The sequence below is a fragment of the Toxotes jaculatrix genome, chromosome 18 (assembly GCF_017976425.1).
Source record: "Toxotes jaculatrix isolate fToxJac2 chromosome 18, fToxJac2.pri, whole genome shotgun sequence".
Lineage (NCBI taxonomy): Eukaryota > Metazoa > Chordata > Actinopteri > Toxotidae > Toxotes > Toxotes jaculatrix.
Window position 1 is genome coordinate 21,724,841 of NC_054411.1, and position 20,995 is coordinate 21,745,835.

Here is a 20,995-nt window from a genome sequence, read left to right on the forward strand (position 1 = left end):
TTGCTCTTTGTCTTAAATAACTGAATGAAATGCTTTTCATTGTGGCATGCCACATTCAACCCAAATTGCACACAATTTAGTAAAGAGTTGTATTGCCTTTCATTGTTGTCCAGCAGAGGGCAGCATAAATATACTAATACTAAATACAAAGCATTATCATTCATTTTCAGGAGGAGGGAACACAGAACCTTTTTAAAAGTGAAATGTATTATCAGTGGGTCTAGCTTATTTTCACTAATGCAGGCTGATGGCAGCCATGACAGTGTATCACATTAAAACAGTTTTCTGTGGGCCATCTGGCTGAAGGGAGCTAATACTGAACATATATTTAGTTACATTTTCTGACTGAAACCTTTGGATTTGACTTTAAGTGACATGAATACTTCATGTTCACATAGTTATCAAAGACAAAAAGCTAAATAACTTTTAAATAAACCATTTTCATCTAATTGTGGCAGGGTGAATGCATACATAAAAGAGAATTATAAAAAATGTGAATTGTATTCTTTTTATTGATGTTCAAATTCAGGAGCACTATAGCTGGGGTAGTTGCCAAAGCAACTTGATAGGTCAATGTGGTTGTGCCTTCTTAACATAACGGGCAATGGCTGTTTTTTGGTAGACTACTGGAACCACATTTGCCCCTGGTGTACAGAGCAATAACTGGCCATGGTGTCCACATTCCAACTGCAGCTGCATTCTCATGCACACCATGTGGACTGTACTATTATGTGATGGTTAGGTAGAAAAAGTGCTGCTCACCAAGGTCTAAGCACATCATAGGTACTTAAGTAAATTTACTTCGCTGTATACTCCATAGCACCCACAAAGTTGTGTACCAGCTGATCAGAGAGCTGTGGTCCAGATTATGCCAAAGAATTTGCAGTCCATTTCCTGTGAACATTTAAACAGAATATCTGCTTGGTGAAAGTGAGGCTGGGATATTGTTGGATTTGTGGTCCAGTTCCACACTAAAGTTTTCCAAATAGTATATTTGGCATAATCCAAAATGGCTTGTAAAACCCAAATGTCGCTTTTTCTTAGTGAGTAAAGGTGAAGGACATTTCAATGAGTACACGATATACTACCATGCAACGACCACACATGGACATCTTGGGACATGTGCACTGTTTAAATACACAGAGGAGACATCTAAAAGACAGCAGCTTAAGGCTGGGATACACGGGTAGCATTTGGTAGCAATGCACTGGAAGTATTGCCAAAAGGTAGAAATTCTATTCTTGTTAAAAGCTGGGTGTTTTTCAAGCAAAAATCTAAGGATTTTAAATCATTTTCATAGTGAATGTTTTTGTGATGAATTTTGTTAAACTGGGGTTATAGTTACTATATTAGTCCCTGTATATCACAACTAATATAACAGACTGGTTTCTAAACTTTTACAGATGAAAGGCTAAAACTTTTGGTAAAGAATATCAGCTGAGTTTGGTTGAGCTCCCCTTCTTGTCCTGCATGTCTCAAACCGGCAATGTAAAGCATTCTTGCCTAATCTGATTGCTTCAAAAAGTTACCCGTGTAACAACACCTCAAAACTTCCCCACCCCCCACTTTCACCCCACAGTTAAAACATTAGAACAAAGTTACATTTTTTTTTTCCATTTACAGCAACATTAAACTTTTGTTTTGTTTTAAATAAGCAACCTCTTTTGATAGTTTCTGATTGCCAAATGGGATTTTTTTTCCACCACTTGGAAAGGGTTCATCCAGCTGTTCCTTCAGTCTTTGTTCCTGTGATTTGCTCATTCTCTCTTTTTCTTCCAGCATTTCTTTCTCTCCTGCAACATAAAAAAAAAGGATTCAAAGAGATCAGAGGACATATATCTGTTCATTAAGGTTCATCATTTAAAAGTACTCTCAAAATGCACTGTCATTAGAAAGGCAAGTGAGACTGCATACCCACTTTCCAAACTTTTACAATAAAAAATAAGTCTTTAAGGAAGGGTTCAACATTCTTTTCCAAAGTGGGATGAGAAAATCAATACCAATCACATCTGTCATGAGTGTGTATGAAGTATAGAGCATGGTCAGCCCAGTTAACAGACAGGGCAAAGCTAGCTGTGTTCAAAAATACACCTGCAATCACCTCTAATGCTCACTAACTAAAAAGTTGTATCTCATTTATTCACATTATGCAACATTTTAGCGAATCAATAGTTTCCTATGCTGCCCTTGATTAACACTTTGGGGTAAGCTGGAACATTATAACCTGAGGGTCTGAACACTGACACAGCCATCAATGTCTCACAGCAGCATGAAATTACTACAGCATTGACCAACATCACTAAAAAAACAGAAGCACAAAAACCATGTGACATCTCAAGACATACGGTAGTAACCACAGGCCAAACTTCTGTAGCACCAGTAACCAGATACATTGCCCCACTGCTCATTTCAGCGCTGTATCAACAAATACATGTTGTCTACCAAGCAACAGCAGCACTGGGAGACAGCTGGCTGAAGTCCCACAGCTGGATCTGTGGAGGTGTCATTGTAGACAGCTAACCTGCTTTGTCTATGTAAAGTGTCAGCATGTTCCGCTGTAGTTGTTAGCACTTTATTTAAACATGTTGGAAATGTTGCTGGCTTTCTTTAATAATAGAAGAAGAGCTTAGAGGAATAATAGCTAGCTAGCTAGATAGATAGATAGATAGATAAGAACAACAACAACAACAATTTATACCAAATGTTCACTGAAAATAGAAGAACTAAATCAAATTGGCAACACTGTGTTGTGTGTGTATTTACCTGTTAGAGAGGTTCAGGGTAGGTCTGTCTTGGGTCATACGTCATATCGGGGATGTAGGGCTCATGGAGGTCAGGGTCTAGCGGCAGGGTATCCAGAGGCAGCTCAGTGTAGCCATAGGGAGGGTAAGAAGTGTCTAACTCTGAGACACACAGACACAGATACCGGGTTCACATAAACATCTTTTCTGATGCACTTCACATCACCCAGAAAATATTGGTCATCTGTATTTCCAACTTTTGGCAAAACTCATTTTTTTTTTGCCAAGCATAACAGTTATAGCCACAACTGTAACTGTAATTCCCTGTTTGTGTTACGCTTCTGTTTGTGAATGGTTTAAACCAATGAATTAGATGGCCTCATAACTCTGAGTGGAAGCCCAATGTTTGACCCAATGTTTGAAATTCATCTCACTCAGTATGAAGGTTGAACAGAGGTGTACATGGACATCTACCTTAGAGACACACACTGAATAAGAGTTTATTTGGTGCTGACAACTGCACTATGAAACCAGCTCCTTCAACTGACATCCAGTACAACTACCAACAGCTCTGTGTGTGTGTGTGTGTGTGTGTGTGTGTGTGTGTGTGTGTGTGTGTGTGTGTGTGTGTGTGTGTGTGTGTGTGTGTGTGTGTGTGTGTGTGTGTGTGTGTGCATTACTGCAGCAGATTAAGCACCTGGAAAAAATACATATTAATATCCAGGTTTTAAACAGGACCACTACCCTCTCTCTCTCTCTCTGCCACACACACACACACACAGAAACACTGCATCTGAAGGCTAAAGATATAAGATAAGGTTAAAGACAATGAAATTTGCACCTTTCACCACTCCCCTTCTTTGTCCCACTTCTTTGTTCATTTTCTCTCCTTCTTCTCCCCTTTTCTCATGTTCATGTCCTGTTTCAGTCTACTCCTCTGCTCCTTCATGACCTTCTTCCTCCCCTTCCTTTTCATCTGTTATTGCTCTGTCCTCTGTTGTATCCTCCTTTCCTCTCTTTGCTGATACAGATAGGATATGAATTGGGTTTGTTTTCAAAGTTTATATCAAATTAACTCTGATTTATAAAGCAGCTATATTCATTTTGATATGAGTGAAATATATTTTGGTACTTTCTGAGTACACAACATTTTTACTATACAGTCAATACAGCTTTTACATTAAGTAGTTCAAAAACTCAATAAAAACTTTAAATTGAATACATTTGTGTAATTCATGTAAATAAATACATTTACACTTTTCTCACAATACTGATACAGAAAGCCACTGATGTTAGCAACTCTCAGATTCCAGTTTCTCTGGCCTGAAATAACAGCATCAAATCAAGTCACAGCAAACTTGTCATTAAACAGGCTGCAAGATCATGTAAGGTTGCAGCAGGAAATATAAATAGCACCACAAACACACATGCACACTGACATACACATACCATATATCCCATCATCTGCTACTCTGATACTTTGCCTACAGCCTCTCTCCCTCTTCTGCATGTAAGCACCTTATTTTGTGCTGATGCCATTAAAATATTGTATTCTAGTTAATATCTGCACATTCTGTACCTTCTCACATTGTTTGTTGTCTTATATATCTTTGTCAGATTAGGTTCTGTTGCACTGTGGTAATTAACAAACCATTCAAAAAAGCTACATCTACACCAAATATCGGGTAACAGGGAAATGTTATGGTTATGCTGCTATCACATTTCTAAATCACTTGTCGCAAGAGTGTGTGGCTGGGATTGATTTCACTTTGTGAGTCTGCGTGTGAGTGTGTGTGTGTGTGTGTGTATCATTATGGCAAAATGTGGTCCTGGAGGCACCTATTCCAATAGGAACTACCCCAGAGGTGGATTTGAATGCACTTCTGTCTTTCTTTTACGTAATATCACACACACACACACACACACACACACACACACACACACACACACACACACACACACACACACACACACAACATGAGGCAATCATGTGGGTAGGTTCCCTGCTGTTGACAGAATAGACTTGGGCAATGAAGCTGCTGCACCATAGAGCTGTGTGTGTGGGGGAGAGGAGGCATATGACAGGAATACCAATCTGATCTCTCTATATGTGTGTAGGCTGGGCTATTGTTGTGCATGTTGATGTCCAGCTTTTTTGTAACATGATGTTATTTTGTTTGTCTCATCTGAAGAGTTTTCTGCTGTGGTGACAACTCTTCTTCCCCTGGGACTTTTGTCTAATGAGCCTGAGCATGGTTTGTTTGAGGCTCCCTCAGACTGTGAAGTTGTGAGGGCTGAGAGGATGGAGAACACTAAAGGGACCTGAAACAGTGCATGTTTTCAACATAGCATGATGGAGAACAGCGTTTGTGTTGGGAATAGCATTAGCAGGTGTTACAGCTGAATTTCAAAGCTTTTATTGCTCTTCTTTTTTTAGACTGGATTTGCACATGGTTAACTGAAGTTTCCATGCTCTCAGATCTAAGCTAATACTTTGTTGAGTGCAGTGTTTCAATAACTAATAGGACTATAACAACAACTATGAAGAAATGTTACTGTTGACCATGAGGGGAGAGATCACCACGCTTGTACGTGTTCTTTTTAAGTGTGGGATTAAGATAAAACCACATAGCGGAAACCAATTTTAAATCTGTGTATTTGTAGTTGTAGAAGACTATAACTACTACTGTAGATGTACAATGTTATCACTGTCAAGTCAAAGTACTCACCATCAGCCAGGTATGTGGGCTCCAGAGGGACTGCAGTATGAGCCTGAGAGAGATGCACGGAAATGGAGATGAACACAATCATGACTTTGTACACCACTACAGCAACATTGTTTCTGTTTAAAGTGTACTGGTCAGTAAAGTTATATCACAGGAGAGACAGTAAAGTTGGAGACAACAACAAACAACAAGGCAAACCTCACCAAACAATATGTAAGGAGGTCAATCCTTAGAAAATCTTTTCTGCTTCCCAACCCACATGAGTCAGCGCATTTGCTAGAAACTGGTGTTCTAGTCTCTAGATTGGTTGGGTAGTTCATGTGAGGTAAGAGCGATGGGTAATCGGAGGACATCAGGTTCTTGGAGTTCCCTGGCAAGAACCTGGCATCCAGTGCCAGTACCAAACAGGAAGAGGTTTGAGGAATCAGTGTATAGGCTGGGGAACTGACAACCCAGTGCCAGTAACAGAAACAGGAGGAGATTATACCTAAATGGCCCCTCAGGGGACAAATAAAGTTCATGATTGATTGATAGCTCCTTGCCAGTAGGAGAGCGATGAGATTAGATAGAATAGAGACAAAAACTAGTATAGCTAATAAAACACAGGGAGTTGAGAGAAAGGATGTGTTCTGTTTAGCTTACAAGATTTAGAGTGTCAGTTAAAAAGAGGAAAAGGATTTAATGTATTAATTTTATTTATTTCATTGTGTTTTGTTTAAATGGGTATATGAAGGGAACAGTACTGCCACTTACTGGCCGATTTTAGTTTAGCAGTCAGTTTGTTTTGTTAAGGTTGAATAAAAACTTTATTTAGGAAGTGAGGACAAGTAACATTTTTGCCAGTTTCCAGGCTTTACAAGCCATTCCAGCACACAGCTTGTTTTGAGTTGCATCGTTGGTACGTAATAATATATTTATCGTCATGTGCTGATGTTTTTAAGTGGCAAATCTTTCTCGTTAGAAATGTATTTTGCGTGTATTTCTCTCTAGTGTACTGCATGTTAGTCACGCTAGTTCTGGTTGATGTGGTGCAGAAATATCACGTCAAATGTAATGTTCTTGATTTAGGAGTACTTTGTTTATTTTCTTTTTAGTTTCACCTTTACTTCGGCAATAAACCTACAACAAACATAATACACAAAGTTTTGTTTGGAGTAGAGCGTTTAGCTGCCTGTCAGTACGTGTATGGGACACATTGAGGACAGAACAGTGAAACAGCATCTTGGCGGAGCAAGTAGCGCTGATCAGGCTAGCAGCAGACAATTCTAAGACGCCACGATGCTTCAGCTAAGCATGGCTACGACGGAAGTGTATCACCGGAAGCTGATAATGCCATCATCTCTGCCAAATCATATGGAACAAGGTCTCAGGCTTCGTGTTCTTCTACCCGTTCAGCAGCAGCCAAGGCAAGAGCAAGAGCAGAGGCAGCAAAGACTCGTCTTACCTTTGCTCAGAAAGAAGTGAGTTTGAAACTGGAGAAAGCTAAACTAGAAGCTTCACTCGAACTCCTCCAATGTGAGAAAGAAGCAACCACGGCTTCAGCAGAAGCAGAAGTCCTGGAGGCTGCTGTTCAATCACAAGTAGATCAACAAAGCAATGGATGTGACTTAGATCTCCCTTCTCTTGAAAGTTCACTCAGGACTGAAAGGTATGTTATGGCTCAGGCCAGGTTAATGAAAGATGAAACTACTGAAAAGCAAGAGCCCTCATCATCTGATGACCCTCCAGCTAACACAGTTTACCCCCCTCTGTAATACTCATCCCTCACACACCAACCCAGTAGACTGTGGACCACCACCTGAAATAAAAACTCACATTGAATAACCTGTGCATAAGCATCATATTCCAGCTGCTTCCTTACCTCATCTACCCCCCCATCCGGCTCAGGATAACTGTAATACAAATCATGATTGGACGCAACAAAACCTAAGAGACAGCTACTATGATCCCACCTACAACTCCAGGCCTTCAGCCCACAGTGAGGGGAACATCAGTGAATTTGTTAGATATTTTGCTCGTCGTGAAATTGTAGCAACAGGCCTTCTTCAGTTCAATGACAAGCCACAGAATTACAGAGCTTGGAAACACTCTTTTGAGAATGCAGTAAGGGGTCTAGATTTGTCAGCCAGTGAGGAGATGGATTTATTGTTTAAGTGGCTTGGTAAAGAATCTGCCGAGCATGTGGAACAAATCAGAGCCATTCACATCAACCGTCCAGACGCTGGGCTAAAAATGATCTGGGAGATCCTTGACCAATGTTGTGGCTCAGCTGAGGTAGTTGAGGATGCTCTGTTTAAGCGCATTGACAATTTTCCAAAGATCACAAACAGAGATTATGCAAAGCTGAGAAAATTCTGTGACATACTCATGGAGCTTCAGAGTGCCAAGGAGGAGGGAGACCTCCCTGGTCTCTCTTTCTTAGACTCTGCAAGGGGTGTAAACCCAATTGTGCAAAAACTCCCATTCTACCTGCAAGAGAAGTGGGTTTCAGTCGGTGCAACTTACAAACGTGATTTCCGGGTCACATCCCACTGCCCAGTCTGATTGAGTGCAATGACATTCCGAACAACAGGGAGGAGATACCAATGCCCAGCGCAGCACTCCATCACCCTCATCTAAAGAATGTCTCACACCTCGTCCCAGACCTTGACCCCAGCGCCCACATTCTGATGCCGCTTGGACGGGACGTTGTCAGGGTGCACAAAGTCCATAAACAGATAAGGCGCCCACATGACGCACCCTATGCACAAAAGTTAGACTTGGGGTGGGTTATAGTGGGAAATGTGTGTCTAGGTGGTGTTCACAAAACAACCACTGTGAATGCTTTATACACCAACACAACAGAAAGAGGTCGGCCAACATGTTTCCAGCCGTGTCCCAATCTGTTTAATGTGAAAGAGAAACACAGTGAGATCCAGATCCCCTGCCACAACATGCAACAACCTACTGACAGATCTAGTTGTGAGTCAAACCATCTCGGCTGTCAGGTGTTTGAGCAGACCAAAAATGAAAATCAAGTCTCCCCTTCAAGACAATGCATTCATTGAAATAATGAAAGAAGGGATGAAAAAGGATGCAAACAATAGTTGGATAGCTCCATTACCGTTCAAGTCACCACGCCAAAGGCTCCCAAACAACAGGCCACAAGCCATGAATTGGCTCATGTCTCTGATCCGTAATTTTGACAGAAAACCAGATATGAGAGATCAGTTCTTAGCCTTTATGGAAAAGATTTTCCAAAATGGCCATGCAGAGATTGCCCCACCGTTAAAGGAGGATGAAGAGAGGTGGTACTTGCCTCTGTTAGGGGTTTATCACCCTAAAAAAGCAAAGCAGGTTAGAGTGGTCTTTGATAGCAGTGCACAGTACAACGGGGTGTCACTTAATGATGTCTTACTTAAAGGGCCTGACCTCAACAACTCACTCCTTGGCGTCCTCATGCGCTTCAGAAAAGAAGCAGTAGCCTTCACAGCAGACATTGAACAGATGTTTTACTGTTTCTATATGCGGGAAGAGGACAGAAACTTCCTCCGTTTTTTGTGGTTCCGCGACAACAACCTCTGCAGTGACATCACAGAATATAGGATGATGGTGCATGTTTTTGGTAACAGTCCCTCTCCTGCAGTGGCAATATTTGGCCTTCATCAGTCTGTGCGGTGCTCTGAGACAGACTTCGACCCCGATGTCGAGCAGTTTGTGACACGTGACTTTTATGTAGACGACGGCCTAAAATCCTTCCCCACTGTGGAAATGGCTGTGACTCTACTGCAGAAGGCCCCAGATTCCTGCTCAAAGACAGTCAAAGTCCCGCTCAACACATCTACGATCTTGTTGAACCCAGTTCAGACACTGACATCAGACCCCAGGTCTCCACCCTGAAAACCAATCAAGCGGAGAAGAATCCACTCATTGCAACCCTCATTGTGAAGCATTGCCATGAACTGTCGCTTCATCAAGGTCGACTTTACACTGAGGGGGTTGTTCGTTCGGCAGGTTGGTGGATTGTAGGCGGAAAAAGGAAAGTGAGCTATGTTATTCACCATTGTGTGAAATGTAGGAGATTGAGAGCCCCCTGAGTGTTCAAAAAATGGCCAATCTCCCAGCACAACGCCTCTCAACTGACCCTCCTTTCACTAATGTGGGCTTGGATGTGTTTGGCCCCTGGAATGTCTTTGCACAGTGCACAAGAGGAGGTCTTATCCAAAGGGCTGTCCTCTTCACGTGTTTGAGCATGCAGGCAGTTCACATTGAAGTGATCAAATCTCTGGACACATCGAGCTTCATCAACTCACTCAGACGATTCTTGGCCATAAGGGGTCCAGTGAAGAGCATCCATTCAGACTGTGGCACCAATTTTATCAATGCGAGCAAAGAACTCCAGATACCCTCGAACATAAACAATACAGCGGTCAGAGACTACCTGTTAGGACAGGGATGTTCATGGACTTTCAATCCCCCTCATGCCTCTCATTTTGGTGGCTCATGGGAGAGGATGGTGGGTCTGGCTAGAAGAATGCTTGACTCCATGTTCTTTGAGCACAAAACCACAAAACTCATGAAGTTCTTGTTACCTTCATGGCAGAGATGTCTGCTATTATAAACGCACGGCCCCTCATTCCAGTGTCAACGGACCCCACTGATCCGTTCATACTCTCCCCAGCTGTTCTCCTCACACAGAAAGTCAACCCTCTGCTCTGGCTGGCAGCTTTGGTGTCCCTGATCTGTACAAACATCAGTGGCGTCAAGTCCAGGATCTTGCCAGTGTTTTCTGGGACAAGTGGTGACGTCAGTTTCTCGCAACACTCCAAACCCGGTGCAAATGGCAATCTAGCCAACCAAATGTGAACCCAGGGACTGTTGTTGTCCTGAAAGACATTCAGTCTCCAAGAAATGAGTGGCCACTTGGACTTGTGACCAAAGTGTTTCCCAGCACTGATGGTGAAGTATGCACTGTGGAAATAAGGTGGCTGGGCCACGTGGAACCAAGTTCTTTACCAGGCCTATCTCACAGATAGCGGTTCTGGTTCCCCCAGAGCCATAAAGACTGGTTTATGGACAGTACTGGAATAACTGTGTTGTTATTGGATGCAGTTTGTGTTATAAGAGAGTGGCATCAATTAACGCCAGGTGGGGAGTGTTCTGTTTAGCTTACAAGATTTAGAGTGTCAGTTAAAAAGAGGAAAAGGATTTAATATATTAATTTCATTTATTTCATTGTGTTTTGTTTGAATGGGTATATGAAGGGCGCAGTACTGCCACATTCTGGCCGATTTTGGTTTAGCAGTTTGTTTTGTTAAGGTTGAATAAAAACTTTATTCAGGAAGTGAGGACAAGTAACGTTTTCGCCAGGCTTCCAGGCTTTACAAGCCATTCCAGCACACAGCCGGTTGCATCGTTGGTACGTAATAATATTTTTATCGTCATGTGCTGGTGTTTTTAAGTGACAAATCTTTCTCGTTAGAAATGTATTTTGCGTGTATTTCTCTCTAGCATACTGCATGTTAGCCACGCTAGTTCTGGTTGATATAGTGCAGAAATATCACGTCAAATGCAATGTTCTTGATTTAGGAGTACTTTCTTTGTTTTCTTTTTAGTTTCACCTTTACTTCAGCAATAAATCTGCTACAAACATAATACACAGAGTTTTGTTTAGAGTAGAGCATTTAGCTGCCTGTCAATACGTGTATGGGACACATTGAGGACAGAACAGGATGCATAGCTACTTTGTAAGTGGCAACCCAGTGTCTTCAATGGAAATAGCAGAAAGAACTGAAAGCATTTTAGATTACAATTTTACCAGCTGGTGGACTGATTCTTATACTGGCGCCGGATTAGAATAATTTCCAGTTTTCACCAGAGCTGTCAACTCCACATAGAATAGCTTTTCCCAGATTTTTCTAATAGCTAGCTGGAACCACAAACACAATCACACCGCATTCTTACCATTTCCCATGCAGCAGGGTCATGTTTGAAAAGCGAGTGCGTTAGCTCCACTGACACTCTCTTCCTGTAGTCTGAACTCTTGTCCTCTGAAATTCGGAACAGCACTGCTGCGGCATAGGTGGCTGCAGGGACACGGCAACATTCCAGTCATTTATAAACAGACTTAAGTAATAGATAATACAGATAGTTTACCCAAAATGTAAATAGTTCCTCCATCAATTTTTTTTTTTGTTACATAAATTTGTTAAATTTAAGGAATGCTTGCCAGTTTCATCACTTTTTCACAGAACAATACTGAAAGATGGAACCGTTTATAAGCAAAATTAAATAAAAATCAAGCTTAACTCTCAAATCAAATCAAGGAGAGGATGGATTCTAAGGCAGACAACATTTTAAAGACAGCAAAATGTGCACACTGAGCTTCTTGCACATATCCTCAGAGAGAGATCAGGCCAAACGACAGTTACTACTGGAAGTGATCAGTGACTGCTTATAGGTCACATCACAATTTTTAGGGGCAGTTTTAGAAGAGACATATGTAGATTTATATAGGCTTGAGGAATACATTTATTCAAACAACTAAGGTTAGCTAAATCTTCTTTTTATTTCCGGATGAGGCAAAACGATTATAGTATAGTATTAATCTATACTAAAAAAAAAATAATAATCTCACAATCAATTGAAGATAATACTGTTGTAACTTATATTTTAAAAACATGTGCCTCAGCACTGTCTGAAATCATAAAACCTGTCGCCCATCCACAACCAGAATTTTTTTTCAGTGAGTAATAGTTGTAATTATTCAGTCACTGTGAGATATATAAGAACTTGTTTGGAATAGGGGTTTCTCCGATTAAGCCCATTTTTCAAATACCATCACAAGTGACAAACTTTTAATCATTTCTTGTAATTGAAAAGTGTTTCTTTTTTATTTTTTTATTTTTTGCAATTTTTTTCTAATAATATTTCAAAAAGCCACTGTTGATGTTTGGCAATAAATTGGTCAAAGACATTCCAGGAAAGTGTGGTTCTTACTTACCCAATGAGTCTCACCCACTATAATTACATAAAGATTGCTTTGAATTTCATAGATAAGCTGCAGGGGTTTTAAATCTAGCAGTGACTGTTTTTGTGTTGTGCAAGTCTTGAAACAGCCTACCACCTGTAAGATTTTGCCACCATATTAATATAGTGAAGATGAACACATTTTAAGTGGGTGTTATTCTACATTTTTCTTACTGTCAACAAATCCCATGAAAAGACCAAAACCAACAGTGCATTAGTCTCTCACTTTCCTATTTCACTACACTGTCTGTGGCTGTCCGAACCCACTGGTTCCTGCTGCAAGCTGAGAAGCAGCTGGTCACTGTAGTTTTGATGATTGAAAAGAAGGGAAGTAACTAACTGCTACATGGGGATATTCGATTCAGTTCAGTTTTAAATCATATGCTTTGACACTTGTGTGACGTGATGTACTTAGTCATTAATTCTCTTTACCTGACATCTGATGAATGTCAGGTTGTGGGTAACCTGTAAAATATAATGATGCCTTTTGGCTTTTCATATCGCAGATAGTGTTGAATTTCCATGCAGCTGTATCATTTGATGACTGAACTTTGGAGAATGTGTTCAAGCTTTATGTGAGCTTCAGCTCATTGTGAATTCCAGCAGATGGCAGTAATGACTCACCAGCCACCTCCCTGAACCGTCTCAGTTTTACAGCCACTGGTGAATGTTTTAATGATTTTGTTTGTTTGTTTTTAATCATGAAATCACTAAAATCCTATTATTTATTTATTTATTTATTCATTTATTCATTTTTTGTATGAACACACACATCAACGCACACTATTGTGAAACAGCTCTTCATAAAGTAGCATTAACGTACCGATTCCTTCGTTGCTGGAGTGTAGCAGTTCCATGAGCGGTGCTGATGCTCCCTCTGCATCAATGAGCTCTGCAGATTGTTTATCCAGGGCCAACTCACACAGGACACCTGCAGACACTCGCTTCACATTCTCTACATATGAGTACAACAGCTGAACACACACACCCACCCACCCGCCGACCCACACACACACACACACACACACACAAACCTGTGATTTTAGCATTTGGGATACATTTTTAACATCACAGGTAACTCATGGACCTAAAACTTATGCTCCCACAGTCTTGGTGTTTCTGTCTGTCAGCTTTCATTTTTAGAATTTGTAACCTAGCTAAACTTAGCGCTGTAAACTGCACAAATGGACATCATGGCTCACATTTTTGACAGTCTCAAAACATGCATGGTAATGCACATTAAAAAATTCTGACCCTGCACTTTGAAACATGCATGGAGTTTGAAGCATAGTGAGACTGGTCCCCTATCCCCTGATTATCCCCTGATAATCCCATCTCACTCTAATCCAGCTCCCCATGGAGGATATGATGATATAGGTAATGGGTGGATGGAAGTGCAGTAGCTAATGGCTCTGAGTTATTTGTTGTTTTCTCTAACTTACTACACACTTCATTGAGATATGTTGATAGTGGCAGAATGACCCACAGAAAAGCAAAAACTCAAGAGGTGGGCTAGGATGTTCAAACAAAATCTGTTCAAGCCAAAATGGCCGCTGTGGGGAAACTTTACAGCTCAGTAGTAGCAGCAAGTGACTCCAGGAAGGGCAATGTTGGTTGATGAGACAGCACCACCACTCTCATCCACACTGAAATATGTTGACACCTGACTGTTCATTTAATACCAGCAGTAGCCAAGCATTCTCACATCCAAAAGAACATCTCATTGGATTGGATTGGTACAAAGGAGAATGGCCCCTTAAAACTTCGGTGATCCCTGCTACTACCACCCCAACTTTTTTCCAGAGTGCCAACAATTTCTTGGAGTAGATTCAGCAAGAATGTGTGTGAGGGTAGAAGTGAGCTGGTCCCTCAGTTTCAGGATGCTGATATCACATCAGCTGCTTCTGTAGTTTGTGCAGCCTGGTATTTTCATGTTGCAGCATACATGTGTATGTACCTGTACAAACAATGGTATGGTCTGCATGCTGGCGATCTCTCCTCTGTTTATGGGGTCTCTGGCCAGAATGTGAAGTGCTCCTGTGCAGCCTTCTACTATTTCCTCCATACGAACACCATCCTGAAAACAGAGACAGAAAGACAAGCAGAAGTAAAGAAATAAAGCAGCTAATTATACCATTACTGATACTGCTAAATACAACATGTTCTGCTTCTGACAGGACTTGAAGCAGTGTGAAATTCTTCCTTTTTATTCCTCAACATTTTTGTGAATGAAACTTTCTCACAAGTGGAGTGGAACATATGGCAGTTCCGGGGTCAAAGCTTAAAGACATTTTAAAGCTCAACCTGCTATAACCTGTGTAATATCACAGGTTATAGCTCTATATCTTCATTGTTTGATATAGTATTGTCATATCTGGTTGCTGTAAAGTTTTTTTTTTCTTTTTTAAGAAGATATGTCTTATAGTTTTATGTTTCAAGTGACAATTTGTCTAATCAACACATATTTAGACACAGAGGAAGGAAAAGGAAAGATGTTTTCTTTTCTCAAACCTAAATAGAAATGATCCAACATCCACAATAATGTTGTGTTTCCCTTTCAATGAGGTGGAGACAGTGCTGGAATTACAAATGATAATAACAAATCACTTTGCTGATTCAAATAGTAACTTTGTTCTGTGGGTCATTCATGATTTTCTAAGCCAAGCAATGGCATGACCATTCAAAAGATAAATCAGTAAGTGATTGTATTACTTAGTACAAATACTGCTCCAGTCTGTTACATTGAGTGTCCTCGCAGCTATTGTAAGACAAGATTGTGTGTCTGTTTGTGTTAGTGTAGGTGTGTGTGCTCCAGACCTGATATGTCTGCTGCGTGGAGGAGGCGTGTCTCTGCGTGTCCTGGTGAGCCTTCAGCAGCAGGTTGACCAATCGTGGAATAGCACCTGCCTCCCTCAGTGGCGCTTGATTGGCCGGGCACAGTGCCAAGTTCCGGATCAGACCAACTGTGGCCTGAAGAGATGACAAAGATCAAAGAGCTTTCTCAACAGGATGTTCCAAGCTGTATGTGGGTCAGCTTTAAAGGCAACTTCACATGCCTCCAAACGGCAGTGCCAGTCACTGTTTGGAATACCAGCAGACTGCACTCATGTTTACCAACCAGTGTGCGATGCTTCATATCAAAGGAAACCACAGGGATTAGAGGAAAAAGATCTAACAGTTTTCTGTGGATGGAGAGCTCATTCACTGTTGAGGAAAACAGCTAGGCCAACTCCCAGCATTCAGCCTTCCACCAGAGTTCAGTGCTATGTCACTGATACACCAGCAAAGTGCTCAGAAAAGCTGTGATTTTATTTTTCACCAACATGCAAAGTCTGTAACCATGCAGATATTTCAGAGGGAGTAGCCTTGGTGAAGAACACACTGATAAAGTTCCCCGAAATGGAAACGCATAACCAAAAAAAACAGGAATTGTGCCCAGCATATGTGCATCAAATGACTCCATATCCTAACCCCCATCCAGTACTGGTACTGATTCTTGGGATTACACAATACACTACGTATTGTGTAATCCCAAGAATCAAGAGGATTGTGACATGGCATCACATGTAGTCTGGTGAGATTTGTATTCATGTTGTGTCTGTGTTTAATGCTAATAAGCAACTTTTTTTTACCCACTATTTGATCAGTTTCTCATTCTAACAACTTTTTCCACTTGTAAACAATTTTTAAGATGCTGATGACGTTGTATATTCTTGGGGAAAAAAGGAGTTGAGTGAGTAATGTAGATTTTATCCTCCCAGCTGTGTGCTGTACAACCCAAACAAAAGTAACCAATTTTTTTATACTGTAAAATTTTCAGGGTAACAGGTATAAAAAGAATGTATAATAAGTCTCAGGCATGTAAGGACAGTGTGTGGCCTCTAGGGTGTGGCCCCTAGTAAGTTCGGCCCAACTTCTCACTGTGACCAGTACAGGTGCCTCTCAAGCTGAAAAAAAAAAAAAAAAAAATTTTTGAAATGTGTTTAGATTAGACAAACCTGTGCAGTAACACTGAACATCTCTGTTTTCACTGTGCATGTAAATTTGATTAGTTTCACTGTGCAGCTGCAATAGTGGTGGTGTCACTAAAGAGTGCAACACAAAAAATCACTCGGCGTATTGGTCTTTTGAAAAGAGGATTGAAGCTCGGGTATAGCAGCAACACTAAAATTGAAAAAATTATAAAATGAACAAGATACATAAGAGCCATGGGGTTGAACATGCAATGGCTCATTATCATTACATCATCATATGTGAAGGGTTTTGTAACATTTAGGCAAGAAACATTTAGAAGTAGGACAATTTCCTGTTTTCCATTACTGCTTCTCTCTCACAACCCTTTTGCTTCCCTCTCTCTGTAAAGCTCCTTTATAAAGTCACATTGTTCATCCCTCCATTCCACATCATTAAACACCAATACCTCAGTTCATTAATGTAATCTGCCTCAGTTGGCAGGGCTGTCTGACTGAGTGGGAGAAGAGCAAGTCTCTGTGTGTGTGTGTGTGTGTGTGTGTGTGTGTGTGTGTGTGTATTGGAGAGGGACATAATGGACAAAGAGAGACATAGAGATTTTCTTTTTGTTTTTTGCTGCCAACTAACCACATGAAACATGAAAAACAATAATGACTGTATCCTACTAACAAGTTCTGTGTGAGTATGACATGTTCAGGGTGACAATGCTAATATTACGCTGTTTTGCAGGTATAACTGACTAGGTGAGTAATCTTTGTTTAACCTATTAGCTAAAGTAAGTACTGTTGAGACCAGTGGAAATGTCATTAGTTTTGTAGGTAATAAACCTACAAAAAGCATTGGGCAAATTAATATTTTGGCCTGGTCATGAGACTGTATAAGAAAAGTTAAAAGATCACCAAAGTGATCAGAATTTGTCAAAGATGTCAACATCATGCTGGCACTAGATAAAAAGCCAGAGTCATTAGAATAAATGGTCCTGTGAGGACAAAATTCGAATGCTTTTGGTGATTTGGTTTTCCTGTAGCACCACCAGCAGGTTTTCTCATTTGTTAAAATAGCATTCATAACATGCACAGATTTCGTAGAGACGTTTATGGTTCCCAGACAAAACCTGCTGGTGGTGCTACAGGAAAACCAAATCATCACAGGACCTTGAAAATCTGCACGAAGTATTACAGCGGCTGTCAAGTTATTTCACTCCATACTTGTATGTACAATTTATAGCAGCCATTTAACACTGCCATCCCAAAAGACACATTGTTATTATGGCTTAAAACAAGGTCCTTGCACTCTGTATGTTTGAAGGGAGTGTGAGAGTCTGTCCATCCAACTCCTTTAAGATGAAGACATTAACTGGATCACTGGATTCCCAGGGACAATTCCAAAGGCTGATATTTGGTCTGAATAGTTTTTGTTTGGTTCAAATATTCTGATGGTATTATTATATACATTTAGAATCCAGCCATCTTTTACTGCAGCACAAGCAGCAGCCTTCAGCCATTCATAGCAAACAAACAAGTCTGTGAAGCTCATGATATACAGGATGAATACAGGATGACTGTAACACACCATATACAAAATAGTGGAGAAGATGCAAATTATAAATACACTGTTGGCTTTTGTTTTTGATAGCATATGTTGCAAGTACACTGAAAAAAATGTTTTGTTGAATTTACTCAATTTTAATGTTGAAAGTGGTTGCACGCAATATTCTCATCTAAATCAGACATTTTTTAAGCTGACTGTACTTAATATTTTTGAGTAATTTCAAATAAATTCTATAAGCAGTTTCAGCACAAAAATTCTGAGTATTTGTTACTCTGATTTCATTGGTAACAACAAACATGCAACCACTTTCAATATTAAAATTGAGTAAATTCAATGAAAATTTTTTTCAGTGTATAACAAAGTTTACTTTAAACAAAATGCTTTTTGGATCCGCAAACAACATTTGAACTAGTGGAAAATGTCACCTGCTCTATGACGACAAGCTTTTCACTGCACTACAACAGTGTTCTATCTGTGTTCCAAGAAGAGCTATAGGCACTTTTGCCGTCAGTTATAGTCAGAAAAGACATCATTCGAGCTAGTTCATTTCAAGCATCCTCCGGACTTAGAAAGAAATAAACCAGTGCTTCCACATTTATAAAAAAATTCCTAACTACTCAGTGCATCAGCACCCTTTGGGTACAGAATGAGGAAGCGAAGCGTTTTAATGGAAAGAACTTAGTACAGGTGTGTGTGTGCCCAGAGACTGGGAGGAGAAAAAAAAATGACTTGTGCCTGATTTAGCTGCAAGAATGGCATGTTTATGTGCCATCTGGAAGATTTCTGGAAGAGAAAATAGCCCTGATGATGTTAAGAGGATCTTGGTTTTTGTCTTGGAGATTACAAATGCATTACAGAAACCCTTTGTTACAAATTAGAGACATGGGAAAGGATGATCTAAATAAAGAGAATCTAGCATGTTGAATCATGGGAAGTGTACAGACAGGACCCTGATGAAAACTACAGTCACTGCACATTGTACACCCAACCACCTCCCAATGACTCTTGTTGAAAGGGAGTTTTTCCTTGCTACTGTCGCCTTAAGTGCTTGCTCTGGGGTCAGGCTCTGGGTCTCTGTAAAGTGCTTTGTGACAATTTTGACCATGGAAGGAGCTATATAAATAAATTTTAATTGAACTAAATTGAATTGAAATAAGAAAATACGCTATATCGGGAAAAATGGTATCGTGAAATATGTGTATGTATATGTCCAGTCGCAAATTGTAGTGTTTTGACTGCGTTTATCCTGTAACTGCTGTGCTCCAAGATTGGACTGCCAATGGAGAGGCCTGTCTGAGTTGTAACTGATGATTTGAGATGATATAAGGCCAGTGTACATGGCTGTACAGACTGAAGCACAGTCTGTCAGATATGTGTGTGATGGACAGCTGAAAAATGTAAAAAAAAATTATAATTCAGTTATTGTGATGGGAAAGTAATTACTAGTTTTGTCAAATGCATCAGTTTATTAAGTGATTTTAATTAAAAACTGTAAAGTTATGGATATTCTGTTAGCACACTCCAGACTTCAAAGTAGAGTTCAAAGAATATCCTACAGTACAACCACATACTGACAATCAGTATGTGGTTGATTTCCTCCAGCCCTTTTTTATTTTGCATTAACGAACCTCTGGGGGCTTCGTGCAGGGCTTTAGACTTTTAGTCTTGTTAATTTTACTTGGATTGAAACCCAGCTTCTGTCAGTCCTCTCTCTCTTGCTCTCTCCAAGTGTGACTGAGACACTAAAACAACCAGCTATGTCTCTAGAGTTCCAAGTCCCTCTTTTCCTCGTTACCTGTCTGTCTCTCCAGGGACACAGCACGCCAGCGGCTGTTGTCACAGCTCAAGTGTTTTGGAAGTGAAGCATGATGGGAGACGTGTGTTATAGTGTATGTGTTTTCTTGTCTCTAGGTGCTGCTTTATCTGTTCTTCCTGCATATATGAGTGTGTGTGTGTGTGTGTGTGCTTTATTAGGGCACATTGGCACTATATTGCACTTTCAAACACAAAAAACACACAAAACCAGCATATTCAAACTCATCCTAGGTTGAAGTCAAATCTTTATAAACTGTTGCACATAGCCCTCTTGACTCATGAATGACTTACGCTAAAACCTGGGGTCAGTTGCAACAGGTTAACTCTACCCAAAGTCCAGGGTTTTTCCCAGGCTAGGTTAACAACGCTTTCTTGATTACCACACTGAAATACCACTCAGAAACATTCCAACTTTGCTGGTAGCTCGGAATCTCATTACATAGGCCATGTCCATATTCAGCTCTTTTACAAAGTTTACCTAGGCTGAGACCAAATGCGAGTCTGCACAAAACTGGCCTCAAGGTGGCTCTGTAATAATCAATTTTACAATTATATAGATAATGGCTTGACTTAAAATTCTGTCATCATTTTCTCAGTTCATGTACATCTTTGCTCCAATGGTCTTTTGCTCTGAAATTGCTGAAACTGTCCCGCAATTAAATAAATAAATAAATAAATCAAAAGTAGTCTCGTGAAATCTAGTGTAAATCGTCAGACAATGTTGACAAGAAGTTACCAAAAGAATTTCGATATGTCGAACCATTTTGATTTTACAGTTTTTATCAAAATAGGTAATTTTCAAAACTGTGCATTGTGCTTCCCCTCTAGGGTATGCTAGAAATCCAAAAAGTTTATATCATAAATATCTCATAAATGGCTGCATAGATTTGAATTTCAGTTCATGCGATCAAGGCTCAGTCGATTCAGAAAATTTGGTAATGATTGATTAAAGTGGGTTTGGCTCATTACAAAAAAATCTTAATTTTCTTTCATAAATCGGCATAACAGAGCACATCCACGAAACTGTGTCAAAAGCTTGCCTCTCTACAACTTTGGACCTCTTAATTCACTATATTTTTCACATCACATCACACATTTTTCATAATACACAAAATCAGTAAACATCTATATCTCCACAAGTTGTTATTCAAGTGCTACCACTTGAAAACCGATATAGCATGG

The 20,995-nt window shown here is 40.2% G+C and overlaps 1 protein-coding gene across 1 annotated transcript in view; it reads right to left on the bottom strand.

The window, feature by feature from the left end:
- Nucleotides 1-1,726: 1,726 nt before the first annotated feature.
- jupb (junction plakoglobin b) overlaps nucleotides 1,727-20,995 on the bottom strand; it is a 147,736-nt gene continuing 128,467 nt past the window's right edge. The window contains exons 11-17 of the mRNA XM_041063434.1: nucleotides 15,293-15,445; nucleotides 14,433-14,552; nucleotides 13,299-13,449; nucleotides 11,411-11,532; nucleotides 5,471-5,513; nucleotides 2,764-2,903; nucleotides 1,727-1,793 (exon numbers count right to left, since the gene is read on the bottom strand). Of these exons, the coding sequence (XP_040919368.1) occupies nucleotides 2,767-2,903; nucleotides 5,471-5,513; nucleotides 11,411-11,532; nucleotides 13,299-13,449; nucleotides 14,433-14,552; nucleotides 15,293-15,445 (726 nt within the window). The 3' untranslated portion in view covers nucleotides 1,727-1,793; nucleotides 2,764-2,766. The remainder of the gene's footprint in view (nucleotides 1,794-2,763; nucleotides 2,904-5,470; nucleotides 5,514-11,410; nucleotides 11,533-13,298; nucleotides 13,450-14,432; nucleotides 14,553-15,292; nucleotides 15,446-20,995) is intronic.